This window comes from Heterodontus francisci, chromosome 14 (assembly GCF_036365525.1).
Source record: "Heterodontus francisci isolate sHetFra1 chromosome 14, sHetFra1.hap1, whole genome shotgun sequence".
In the NCBI taxonomy this organism is placed as follows: Eukaryota; Metazoa; Chordata; class Chondrichthyes; order Heterodontiformes; family Heterodontidae; genus Heterodontus; species Heterodontus francisci.
In genome coordinates this window covers 41140970-41155479 of record NC_090384.1, presented here as the reverse complement: position 1 = coordinate 41155479, position 14510 = coordinate 41140970, and the positions used below count along the sequence as shown (strand labels likewise).

Here is a 14510-nt window from a genome sequence, read left to right as displayed (position 1 = left end):
TTGCTCTTGTTTCATTTTTACAGAGATGCTCTTTATACTTTGGGAATGAATGACAGGACAATGCAGAGCCTCTGAGCAACATCTTCCACCCGCATTATTTTGGACAAATATTATTTGCTTTTCTATGACCATCCTTTGAAAACTGGGAAGCCAGTTCCATTTGTGCTACACACATTGTCATCATAACCTGTGTTCATGCTGCAGCCACTTTGTAATCCTGATTTGGAAGAATACAATCAGTATGTGTGGATGTGTCAGTCAAAGGTTATCAGGTCAGTGTCCAGAATGAGCCGGACAGGGTAGGGGTGTTTATGGTCAGATGAGGATAGTGGGATAGCATGTTGAAAGGGGTTGGGTAGAATAGATACAGGTGGTAAGATAGTAGCAGGACAGGAAGTGGGATAGGTTCAACACAGAGTAATGGATCCTGGCTTGCATTCTAATATCTGCTTTTCTACAGATGAAAATTACTTAAAAACCTTGATAATTTATTAGTGTTTCCACATCATGGGATAGGAGCAAGTTTAAAAACTGGACTTTTGAGCTCAGTGAACTTGATCCCCACAACAGAATTTAATCAAATAATTAATGCTGATACTCCGTTGGTGTCCTGAGGGATTGTTGCATTGTTAGATGTACAGTCCTCTGAGTGAGACATTAAACTGATGCACATTTTTCGTCCACATATTTTGGTGATTCAGGTAGATATTAAAGATCTGTGACACTATGCAGAGAAGAGCAAGGAGAGCAGCCAACATTCATCTCGCAACCAATAACACCAAAGCAGATTAATGGATCATTCAATTAACTGGTCATTCATTTCATTTGCTGTTAGTGGGATCTTGCTATGTGCAAATTAGCTGCCATGTGTATTGTTACGAACGAGGTGGGAGGAGTGCACTGTTAATTCAGTCCCATTTCTCCACAGGTCCCAGCATATCAATAAATTTTCCCACTTACCGAAACAGCCAATTAGATACTCTGTTTATCCCCAGAATAAATCACACCAACCAGGTTTCTTTAATAAACAACAAAATTATCCGTTTATTATAAAACCAAATCTTAACCAATAATGAAGTAAATATATACACAAATTGAAATATTAAAGCCCCATATTATTATCCTAGCCCTCATGCACACGCCCATACATCCAAAACTGGTTAACCAGGGTAAAAGGGATTTTTGTTTACAGCTGTTGCAAAAGAATTTAAAAAAAACTTACACTGAAACAAGGAGATGGAAATCCTTTGGTTTGGCGAGGTGTCCGAAAGTCGAATAGTTGAATGCAACTCGGAGTCTTTCCAGGCGAGGTTGATGAACAGTCTGTTTTTGGGTAGGCGTTCAAAGAAATTCAACTGCAGAAGCTTCACATTGGTCTTCCATCAGGTGTGCAGCAACAGGTGTCAGTTCTCACACACATTACATGTAAAAGTCCTTTTTAAAGATGCAAGGTTTCTGCAAACATTCAGGGTTTCTTAAAAATGCAGGAAGCAAGAGTACCACTTCATACAGGCTTTTCACTGGCAGGGCTTCTTCAAAGAGAGGTAACAGTTATCTGGTTTTTCTCCTGATACCCTGGCAGGTCCATATGCAGATTCTAACTGCTTACTTTTCATCCAAAAACCAGCATCTTTTAACAGTTCAAAGTGAAACTACTTTCCAAGCAAGTCTCACACTATGTCATAAGTTCTCTTTTGTCACAACAAAGGGTAGCTCTTAGGTCAAAACGCCCAGCGATGTTTACTGGAAATCACATGCTTTCCAGAAAAACTTGTTTACTGGTCAACCTTCTTTTAAAAAAACACCCAAAGGTCAGCCTCTTCAGTTTTAAAAATACAGATTCCAAGTTTTAACAAAAATATATAGGGAAATTCCATAACAGTATGTAGCAGTGACTTCATTCCAAAGTAATTCAGTGGCTATGAAGCACTTTGAGATATCCTGAGGATGTGGAATGTGATAAGGTCCTATTCAAATGCAAACTGTTTCTTGTTTCAAATTCTTTCCTTCCTTCCACTAGAACGTTTCAGCCTCCAATTTAAGGAATACCAGGAGAAGGACTGGACTCATGCCCCTGAGATCATCACACCACTGAAGGACCACACAGTTCACCGTGGCCACGATTGCACTATGAGTTGCGCCATTACTGGCAATCCAAGGCCACACATCACCTGGTATAAAGGCAAGAGCCACATCACAGAGAATCTCAAATATTGGTACACATCCTCAAACGGTGTCTGTACACTGACTATTCCCAGTACAGATTTTAAGGATGCCGATGATTATACCATTGTGGCTGAAAACTCCCTGGGGAAGGCAAAGTGTTCCTGCAAGGTGACTGTGCTTGGTAAGTTGCTGCTTACAGTGATTAAAAATGGACATTTACCACCAGATTCCTCTTACAAATCATCAGTTATAGACCAGCATTGGGACTCATGAGAATTCAGCGTAGTGTTGAACTATGCTAAGTCAGCAGGATCAGCAGTAGGAGCACGACGATTGGACTCAATTCCCCAGGGCAAAGGAGAGGAAAAATCATCCAGGGTTCTCTATTCCTGTCAGCATTCAGTATTTCCTGCTGGAAGGTGCACAAGAATAGATTTCGGACAAATACAGGATCAGATTCAGATGTGATACCTCCCATAGATGAATGGCTTACTGACACTTAGTTTTTAGGCTCACACTGAAGAACAGGTGAAGTTCCAGAGGCTGAGGTCATCTATGGAACTATACTACCAACATGAGCCTGCACCTCCAAAGAGGAGGACAGAAAATAGGGAGAAAACAAATGTTTCTTTCAACTTGTGGCTGACACTGACTGTGAGTAGCCATAATTGAATATACTGTCAGAGACATAAACCATATGTGCTAAATCAGCTCTCTCATAAGTAGGTTAAAACACCCAGTACTGCATGCACTCGACCTTTATTGATTTTGAAGGACTTGAGGCTCCAATATCACCCCTTTTTCTTATCAAGCAGTTTAATTGGGACATTCATCTCCTATGGCCCTGGTTTCCCTAATTGGGAGTTTAGGTCAATCACAACAAGACTCTCTGCTCTTTATTTTGATTTCAACACATCAATGGAAATTCTAATAACCCACTCCACATGCTCTCTTCAGTGTCATGACACACATCCTAAAGGGCTAAGCAATACCCATTGCTTCTTTCAGAAGCCTGATCTAACCCAAGCCAACCCCTGTGGTTGCTTTCAAGGCTTAATCTGCTCGGATATGGGTTGCTGGCAAAGCCACAATTATTGTTCATCAATAATTGTCCTGAGAAGGAAATGGCGAATCTTCTTGAGCCATTGCAGTCCTTATGGCGATGGTCCTCTCGTGATAGTGTTAGATAGAGAACTCCAGGATATTGACCTAGGAACGATGAAAGAAGCCAGCAGAGGGGCTGACTTGGAGCGTAAGTTGGAGGTGATGGCGTTCTTGTAACATTGCTGCTCTTGCCCTTTTCAATTGTAAAGGTCACAGGGGAGGAAGTTGCTGTTGAAGTAAACTTATTAAGATGCTGCCACGCGTTCTGTAGGTGGATGGACATAGGGTGAATATTAAATTCAGTGGCAGGAACATCTCTCAAGTGAACTGCTCTGCCCTGAATGTTGCCAAGTTTCATGAGCATTGTTGCAGCTGCACTTACACATGAAAATGGTGTGTATTCCATTGACTTGAGCCTTCTGGATTGTAGAAAGGCTTTGAAGGATTATGAAGAGAGCCACTGGTCCCAGAATACCTAGCCTCTGCCCTGCTCTTGTTACAATTGTATTGATATAGCAGCACCATTTATAATTATGGTCAGTGTAGACCTCCAATACGTTGATGCTGGACAGCCCAGCTATGGTGCTGTTAAATATCAGGAAGAGATCATTGTTATATTTTCTTGTTGGAGATTGTCATTATCTGGTACTTATGTGGTACAAATGTTACCTGCCACATCAGTCCAAGCTTGGATTTTATCCAGATCGTGCCAAAGGCTGCTTCATTGTCCAGGGAGTTGTGAGTAGAGCTGAATGCTGGAGTTGGCAGTGAATAGCCCAACTCCTGATCTTTTGACAGACAGAAGGCTATTGATAAAGCAGCTAAAGATGTTTTGATATATCTTTGAAGTTCTGCTGTGATTTCTGCAGCGGTGAAGATTGGCTTTCAACAACCACAATTATGACGAAAATAATTACATAAGTTTTCCCATCATCTCTTTCAGAGATTCCTGTCCACCCTCATCCAGCCATACTGAAACTAAACTCACCCCACTGCTTTCTCCTACTGTGATTGAACCCAGCTCTTGACCTTAAAGCTGGCTTGAAGTCTGGTTGAGACACGAGCTGATGCAGTTAGAACAGGGCAGCAGCAATATTGGGGACATAATTGTGTTGGGAGCCATTAGCAGCTAGAGAGAGACCCTTTTATTAAATCCCACATCGTGACTGAAATTCTCTTTCTGCCCCTACCACTACATTGCAACCAGGCACCCTCTTTCTCTGAGTATCTGAAGCATCTCCCTTTCTCTCCTCCCACGGCTACATAGGCATATTATGTATTATCTGATAGATTCAAAATAAGGACTTTGAGTAGAGGTGAGCATGGAATGGGAGGCAATGGTGCGTCCAAGGTAAAGGCTTGCTACCCAAACCGAACCCGACGGGACCCAGCGACATGTGTCAGGTTCAGTTTGGGTCAGGTCACTCTTCCAGGTCCAGTTTTTGGGCTCAGGTCGGGCCTGGTCCGGGTTGGACACACACAGCAAGAAGTGTTAAAAATAAAAAACCTACCTGAGCTGAGAGTCCGGGACGTCAAAGAGGGAAACTCTGAATCTGCGCAGTGAGCGAGTGAGCATCTCTATGACGTCATCACGCTCATGCTGCAGCTTCCTGCAGATTTGGAGTCGCAAGGTAGGTAAAGGGAACATTCCGGTGGTCGGGTCGGGTCGGGTGCGGGAAAAAATGGAGGGACTCGGGCCAGGTCGGGCTCGGGTCCGATGTGGTTCTGTCGGGTTCGGGTCGGTTTTTTTTCGTGACCTGAGCAGGCCTTTAGTCCAAGGACCAGAGAAGGGTGGTAATTGGAGTTGGCAGTTGAGTGACGAATGAGTTTTTTGAGTAAGTGATAATGTCATTCGTTTTGAAGGTACAAGGGACATTATAAAGTATTAAGTATTTACAGCCCCAAAACAGGCCACTTGGGCCAATAGGTTCAAGTTAATATTTATGCTCCATACCAACCTCCTTCCACCTTCCCCATCTAACCCCATCAACAGATCCTTCTACTCCTTTCTCCCGAATGTGCTTAAATGCATCCATGCTATTTACCTCAACTACTCCTTGTGGTAGTGAGTTCCATATTCTAATTGTTCTCTGGGTAAAGGCGTTTCTCCTGCATTTTCTTTTGGATTTATTAGTGGTTAACTTTTATTTATGGCCCCTTGTCCCTAGTTCTGATCTCACCCGCAATTGAAAACATCTTATTCATGTTTATCCAAACAAACCCTTTCACAATCTTAATGAGCTACACCAGGTCACCCCTTGGTCTTCTCTTTTCTAGAGAAAAGAGCCCTAACCAGTTCAATATTTCCTTCAGTTCTGATATCATTCTAGTAAATCTTTTAAACTTCTCCACTGCTTGTATGTTCTTTTTATAATATGGACCCTAAAAACATTGCCTGAGAAAAGGGAATCATTGATATGATCAGTGAGTATGAGGGCTTGAAGAGAAGGTGGCTAAGAAGGGCCTCATTGAAAATGGAATAATTAAGAGCAATCCCACTTTTTCACTTCAAAATTAGCCAGGAAAGTATGAACAGAGAACATAAATTGAATTGAAGGAAATTTAGAATATCAGGTAAGACTTTAGTCAAAGAATAATAAATCTTTGGGATAATCTAACATACAAGTAAAAAGAAGCAAAAGCATTAGGATTGTTCAAAATACAATTGACATCTATGACAGGGGAATTATTGTACTAGAGAGATGAGTTCCACTAGGCTCAATGGACCTTCTCATCCATTTTTATTGACAAAAGACATAGTAGAATGAATTGATAGAGACAGCGAAAGAATGGATGAATCAAAGACAGAGAAAGAGAGAATCGAATGAACCAGAGATGGACGGAAAGAAAGAGGAGAATGAATCAGAGACAGATAGAGAGGGAGGTAAAGAGAGAATGAACCAAGAATTAAATTCTGACTCTGCTGTTTTACAGAAAAAGGAGTTACCATCATACAGAGTACTATTGGAGAAAATCTACGTAGGAGTAAGCACATCATGTGAATTCAGGCTGGCCCTCGGTGAAGACTGACATAGATCGAGATTAGCTATTTGCTGCCATTGTGAAGATTGAGCTTAATATCAGCGAAGCAATTATTGTTGGGCATAATCAATTTAGGTGAATGTACATCATTTCCAAAGTGTCTGCCGATTGTATCTTAGTGTCCTTGAATTGCTTTCAGAGCCAAGGACAAGACTGTGCTTATCATCCATGTCAATATTTAACCTCTGACTTTCTGGTCGAGCTAAGACCTGGAACAGTAATGATTGAAAAGCTTCATGCTACTTATGAGGATAATGTTATTATATAGTTTGGTCTACGATGCCTAGTTCTAAAACTGAAATACATAACATAGTAGCTAATCATAGCTTCTTAATGTAAAATTGAGATGATTGCAGGAAAAATTGCTTATTCCCAAAATTCTCTGTCAGGTGACTAAAGACTCCATCTGGTAGAGAAATCCACCTGAAATATTACATCTCTTCATCACTACTGATGGGGGCTAACTTTCTTTCCCTGTCCTGCTTTGCATTCTGGGAAGGTTGCTATAATTCATACCAGTGCACTGCAAAACTTCATGAATCAACTAAGTATTAAAAATTGGGTAACGATCTCTTGAGCAATAATTGTGCAGAAAGTTTTTTTGGAATGCTGGCGGGCACAAATAGCATAAAAATTCCATGCTTCCCAGAAAGATTTGCATGATGGAAAACCTCTGTCCCCACCAGTGGTGGCTGGAAGATATAGTTGCAGGGTTTTAAAAATCTGATTAAAATTAAAAATAGAAGCACAATGTTAAAATCCTATTGATAAATTCCAACATAAGAAATTAAGTACAGAATATGACTAATTACTCAATGAAACTATGGAAAACTGTTCCTTACTAGACATGGTGAAGTCATCTTTCAACCAATCAGAATGTCTCTATTGATATTAATTGTTGTATTTCTGGCCACTGTTTGTTTCCTGTAGCATTTAAGTCACTTGGCATCAGATAAGCAGTCTTGTTCCACAGAGCTCTGCTGTAACCTGCTAATTTGTTTCTGTGGTATCCTTTGCAAATCAGTCTGAAGGAACTATGTAGTGTGCTTTTGTTATTGCTCTTCTGTGGAAAGGCATAAACACAGTATTAGTGGTAACTATTTAAGTCTGTTTGAACTACAGGTGGTAAAAGCATGCAATTGTATTTACTTTCCTAGTAATACTCATGCTCAGTCAAGTGCCTCTGCTTGAGTTAGACAATAAATGAAAAGAAAAAGATAAGTTCACTTCAGCAATGACCCCCTCCATCCTCTTTTCTCCAAGTTTAGAAAAGTATCGATGTCTGGAAATTTAGGCAACTGTTGAAGAACTTTAGAATCTGCTCTTGAAACTGCATGGTGGACAACAATCCTCTTGATCCTGATTAAGGCCTATTTTCTGTTGGAGGTTCTCCAAAGTGAAGTATTGCATAAAAAATAAAGGGCAGAACTTTCAGCTTGAGATCTACAACAGTGGGTGGCAGATCAGCCGCCCATTGTACATTTGCACAATTTTTTGTTTCCATTAATGTCATGGAGGGATGTATAACAGGCTACTGCCCGTTTTACAATGTAGTACCAATGTTGAAAGTTCTGCCCAAAGCTTCGTTATTAGAGGTAATTAACTGGCTGACTGTACAGAAACAAGGAAATCTTGGCCTCTTCTATTTCCATGAGCTGAGTCTCAATTACTGTTGACAATTTGTTATCATGGAGGAGGGGAACCTTAGAACAATGTAGAGAGCAAATGATATTGGAATCCTTTTTACCATTCTTCACACAAATTAAAATCTCTTTAATATTTGCTATTCTTATAAACATCCTGATCCATACAGATTCTTCTGCAGTCTCTGGAATTATAAGATATCTAGGGGATATGGCACTGACCTGATTCAATGCATTTTTCCCTACTATTGGCTGTGCTTTTCCCTGTAGATTTGCTGTCATTAGATAACAAATTTAGATACCTGTTGGTCACTGAAGCTGGAAGAAAGATTTGATGTAATGAAAATGAAAAATAAATAATTGTTTTCCCTTTGCTTTGTGAGTGTGTTTATTTGTGCTTATCTTCACTGTGGCTGAATCCATCTTTAGTACATTTTCCACAAATATCCCCATCCTCGATGATGAGGGAACCCAGCACATCAGTGCAAAAGATAAGGCAACAATCTTCAGCCAGAAGTGCCGAGTGGATGATCCATCTTGTCCACCTCCTGAGGTACCCAGCATCACAAATGCCAGTCTTCAGCCAATTCGATTCACTCCACGTGATATCAAGAAATGACTGAAGGCACTGTATACTGCAAAGGCTATAGGCCCTGACAACATTCCAGCAATAATATTGTAGACCTGTGCTCCAGAACTTGCTGCATCCTTAGCCAAGCTGTTCCAGTACAGCTATAACACTGGCATCTACCCAGCAATGTGGAAAATTGTCCAGGTATGTCCTGTACACAAACAGCAGGACAAATCCAACCGGCCAATTACCGCCCCATCAGTCTACACGCAATCATCAGTAGAGTAATGGAAGATGTAATTGACAGTGCAATCAAGTGGCACTTGCTTAACAATAACCTGCTCAGTGACTCTCAGTTTGGGTTCCGCCAGGGCCACTCAGCTCCTGACCTCATTACAGCCTTGGTTCAAACATGGACAAAAGAGCTGAACTCAAGAGGTGAGGTGAGAGTGACTGCCCTTGACATCAAGCCAGCATTTGACTGAGGATGGTATCAAAGAGCCCTGGAAAACTGGAGTCAATGGGAAACAGGGAGAAAACTCTGTGCTGGTTGGAGTCATACCTAGCACAAAGGAAGATGGTTGTGGTTGTTGGAGGTCAATCATCTCAGTCCAAGGACATCACTGCAGGAGTTCCTCAGGGTTGTGTCCTAGGCCCAACCATCTTCAGCTGCTTCATCAATGACCTTCCTTCAATTATAAGGTCAGAAGTCAGGATGTTCGCTGATGATTGCACAATGTTCAGCACCATTCGTGATCCCTCAGATACTGGAGCAGTCCATGTAGAAACGCAGCAAGATCTGGACAATATCCAGGTTTGGGCTGATAAGTGGCAATAACACTCATGCCACACAAATGCCAGACAATGACTTTCTCAAACAAAAGCGATTCTAACCATCTCCCCTTGATATTCAATGGCATTACGATCTCTGAATCCCCCACTATCAACATCCTGGGTGATTACCCTTGACTAGAAACTGAACTGGAGTAGCCATAGAAATCCATGGCTACAAGAGCAGGTCAGAGGCTAGGAATCCTGCGGCGAGTAACTCACCTCCTGACTCTGAAAAGCCTGTCCACCATTCGCAAGGCACAAGTCAGGAGTGTGATGGAATGCTCTCCACTTGCCTGGATGGGTGCAGCTCCAACAACAGTCAAGAAGTTCGACACCATCCAGGACAAAGCAGCCTGTTTGATTGGCACACCATCCACCAACTTCAACATTCACTCCCTCCACCACTGATGCACAGTGGCAGCAGTGTGTACCATCTACAAGTTGCACTGCAAAACTCACCAAGGCTCCTTAGACACCACCTTCCAAACCCGTAACCTCTACCACCTAGAAGAACAAGAGCAGCAGATGCATGGGAACACCACCACCTGCAAGTTCCCCTCAAAGCCACACACCATCCTGACGTGGAACTATATTGCCATTCCTTCACTGTCACTGGGTCAAAATCCTGGAACTCCCTTCCTAACAGCACTGTGGGTGTACGTACCCCACACGGACTGCAGCGATTCAAGAAGGAGGCTCACCATCACCTTCTCAAGGGCAATTAGGGATTGGCAATAAATGCTGGCCTAGCCAGTGATGCCCACATCCCATGAATGAATTTTATAAAAATCTTCACTGTGGCTGAATCCATCTCTTGTACTGTCAGGTAAACCCCCCATCTGCCGAGACTGAGGCACACATTATTTCGCCACATGAACATCAAAACTTTAAAAATTGCAATCTCTGACTGGAAAGACATTTCCATGGTAACAGACCATGTTGAAACAAGGGAGACTCTGCAGTTGCTGTCCAATACACAGAAGTGGTCAGACTAGTCTTAGTCACATGGCTAGCTGACTGGGACAAAGAAATTTGAGCCTCCAACAAGGGATGTGAAGAGACTGTTCCATATAAGGAACTAGTCACATGACTAACCTGCTGAGCATCCTGGGAGCTTTTTGAATTTGAACTCCCAGACAAAGAGTTTTGAGGCAGAATGCCATGTGCTTTCCTGGAACTAAGAACACCTCCTACCTGTCTGCTGCCTGTCTGCCTGATTTCACCTCTTCTCAGGGAACTGAAGCCATTAAAGACACTCAAAGAAAGAAAGGTTTTGCCATGTGAACACAGTTTTAAGAAGATTATTGGGCCCCAACGAAATGCAAGAATATAACTTCAATCAAGGACCACAGCGAGCTCGAGAAACAGTAATAAGATATTGCCTCAAACTGTTCTATTTATCTTTTCTTCTACTCTTTTCTATCCCTATCTTGCATGTTTATATCGCGTGTACATGCTAGCGTGAGCGCATCGTATATCTACAGGTGTGAACTGTATTAGAGTTAAGTTTAAGGTTTAATAAATTTCATCTTTTTGTTTTAAACCAAAGAAAGCCTGTTTGTGCTCAGTTATTTGCCTGATAATTGGAAACTGTGAACATGGATTCACCAAAAGAGAAGCTTTAAACACAGTGTGTTTAAAATTAAACCCTGTTACAATAAGACAGCAAGAGACCCCCTAGACACCTTGCTTACTTGGTCGTAATAGTACAGTTCCAACATTGTCCTTAAAGTTTTTCTTGATCAGACCTCATGAGCTGTACTTCATCCCTGTGACTGATAGTTGCTGCAACTGATCTGATCTGAGACAATTAAACCTTCAGACAGAGGAGTGATCTTCATCTATTCTACTCTAGAGAAATAGTAAATCAAATACCAGGCATTCAGTGAAGTAGAAGCTTGAACCGCCAAACAACCTTGCCCAACATTATATTTCTTTTCAGCGAGAAACCAGGATTAAGGACAATTCCCCTTAGTATGGACTTCACAAGAATGAAAAGAGGAATGAAATGAGGCAAATAGAGAGGTAGTGTTTAGAGAATGCCAAGAATAGTTTTAAAAGATTGTCGATTGTAGGAGAAAACTAATGAGCTCCATTGTTTTGAAGTCCTGAGAGAGAGATGGAGTAGGAAATGGAGATGATATGGGGAGGAAGAAGAGTGTGTATGGTAGAATTTGGAGTTCAGGAGGAAGCCTAAAGCCAGGAAAACCATCTCAAGATCCCAAAAGCTACCATCGTATTGCCTTTCTCTCTATGGTGGTTGAACAGATGATGGTTAGCCAGATAAAACTGGTTTTAAAAGCTGTGCAGCCTTCTAAAACAAGCAGGCGAGCTTCAGAGAGGCAAGAAGCTGCTTTAACCAGGTCCTTGCACTTAATACCCCATTGAGACAGCAGTTGAAGACTGCAGCTGCCTTTATAGACGTCACTGGTATACAACACTGTCTGGCGCACAGGCCTGCTATTGAAGCTTTCAATAATCAACCAATGGCACAAAACCCTTGGGTTAACAGTAATTTCACATTTATTTTGGTGAAAACTGAACATGAATGCTCAACAATGGTCACCCACAGGGGTCACGCTCGCACCTGCCTTTTTCAATACCTATATGGCAGATATGCCCTGCACCAGATCCCAAATGTTTAACTCTGCCAATTACATCGCACTGCTGATGCAGGCATCAACATAAGAGAAAGCAACTAGGACACTCAAAAACAACCTGAACAGACTGGAATGCTAGTTCCAGACCTGGAGCCTCCGCCCCAATTCAGAGAAGACAATTGTGTCCAGTTCCATCTGAATAATAATGCCGACAAGAAAGAACTCAACCTTTCCTTCAGCGGAAGGTGACTTACCCATAACCCCCAACCAAAATACCTGGGTGTCACCCTGGACAGGCACCTATCTGTCTCATCTTATCAACACCAGCCAAAAAGTAAAAACCTGGGCAACCCCGTCTGGAAACTAACTGGAATGTCATGGGGGAGCACAGCAAGAACACTTAGTACCACCACAGTGGCTCTAGTCTACTCTGCTGCAGAATACTGCTCTGCCTCATGATCCTGAAGCCACCATGCAGAGATTGTGGTCGTGCAGCTAAAGGGTGCCAGGAGGACATTGTGAAGGATTCTTAAGTCCACTCCAACAGTGTGGCTCCCGGGGCTGTCACACAATGCCCCACCTACCATTTGCCACATGGCCAGCTTAATCCATGAGATGGAAAAAATCATGAGCAACACTGATCTTCCCATTCACAAAGACTTGAAAAACCCACCAAGAAAGCACTTAAAATCGTGTCAGCCATTCTGGGAAACAGCAGCTAATATTCAGCGAGTATCAACCCAGTAGCCAGCTGGATGGAATCATGGGATGCATGCAGCAGAAAGAACCAATACCTCATCACTGATCCAACAGCAGAGGACCTTGGTGTCGACCTCCCTGGAAGACAATAAGCAGCGCTCAAAGAAATCTACACAGGACATGGATAATGCAGCCACTGTGCTCCATAAATGGAAGATGAGGGATGACCTGAAGTGTGATTGTAGCCATGAGTCCCAGACCATGGAACACATCACATCAACCTTCCCAATAACATCTGTTGTGGGAGGTTCCTTATTTCTCTACTTGGCACCTCAGGAGGCTGTTGAATTGATAGCCACACTAGACATCCCATTATAAGCGACTACTATTAGTAGTAGGAGGAGGAACAAGAGATAATTTTTTTATTCTTTCACAGCATGTGGGTATCACCGGCAAGGTCGTTGTTGCTCGTTAGGCCATTTCAGAGGGCATATAAGAGTCAACCACATTGCTGTGGGTCTGGAGTCACATGTAGGTCAGACCAGGTAAGGAGGGCAGATTTCCTTCCCTAAAGGACATTAGTGAAGCAGATGGGTTTTTACAACACTCAGTGACAGTTTCATGGCACCATTCCAATACTGAGACAAGCTTTCAATTCCAGATTTTTAATTAATTAGTTAAATTTATATTCCACCAGCAGCTGCCTTGGTGGGATTTGAAACCATGTCCCCAGGGCATTAGCCTGGGCCTCTAGGCTGGATTATTAGTTCAACGCCATACCACTACACCACCATCTCCCCTAAAGATTCAGAGGATCATTAACCATAGTGATAGTGATAAAATAGAGAGAGAAGAAATATTGTGTTGGAAACACAGAGGATAGAGACGAAAGAAGGATGTCCTATCAGACGACAAGCCTTTTTAAAAATCCTATCCAGTATGAAAAATTTTAGAAAAGCCTCCCCAGACATGGATGTAATATTTTACACCAATCCCAAAATGCTGATAGTGCCAAAGATGGCAATTAGGCTGATGGCAGTGGCATATGGTTTTAAGATGTGCAGCATTTGAAGCTTTCAGCATTCAACCAGTGCGTAAAAGCTGGTTGATAAATTGGTATGGGCGTCTACCAACATTCCCGTGGGCCATTTTGCCCCTTTTGCGAACTCAAGTTGGAGAAATAGGGAAAATAAACCATTTTAACTCATAGCATCAGATGCTGCACAGCGCCAGCAGGTAAACCCAGCACATAATGTCAAAGCATTGGAACATTTTTCTGGAAAAGCATCTGTGCTTTATACATGAAGACAATTTTTAATAATATTAAAAACTGTAATTTACTTTTATAGTCAAAAAAGGAAATTCATGACATTCCCCAACCTGTCTCTTTATAGTAATGCATGTTTTTGTGACATAAAGTGTACCATCCTTCACAGATTGTTATTCTCTGAACCAAAGCTGTTGTCTCCTTTCTCTTCAAAGCCAACGTATTTACTTGACATGAAAACAGTAAATGGTGGAAATGCACAGGTTGGTCAGTCAGCTTCAGGAAAAGTATAACAATGGGTAAAGACCATGAATACAAAGATCTGAAGTACTAGCACTGAGAGGCAGCTAACATGTTTAATAACTTGTAAACAGGTTTGCTAATATTGAACAGTTACCCTGACTTTCTCTTTTAAGTAGCATTGGACCCAATATTAATTTGCCAGTATTTTCTGTTTTTATATATTTAATGCATTTTCTTCCTGACTTTTGTTCTCTTTCACTGAGCCACTCCAATTTTCCTGAACTGGTGGGTGAATAGCTGACCTGCACTTTGCCATTGGCCAAGATTCTTTTGATCAACCA

The 14510-nt window shown here is 41.9% G+C and overlaps 1 protein-coding gene across 1 annotated transcript in view; it reads left to right on the top strand.

Moving 5' to 3' along the window:
- The window catches only part of LOC137376989 (immunoglobulin superfamily member 22-like), a 115235-nt gene extending 106906 nt beyond the window's left edge, over window positions 1-8329 (top strand). The window contains exons 21-22 of the mRNA XM_068046050.1: window positions 2021-2347; window positions 6205-8329. Coding sequence (XP_067902151.1) covers window positions 2021-2347; window positions 6205-6272 — 395 coding nt within the window. The 3' untranslated portion in view covers window positions 6273-8329. The remainder of the gene's footprint in view (window positions 1-2020; window positions 2348-6204) is intronic.
- The last annotated feature ends 6181 nt before the right edge of the window (window positions 8330-14510 follow it).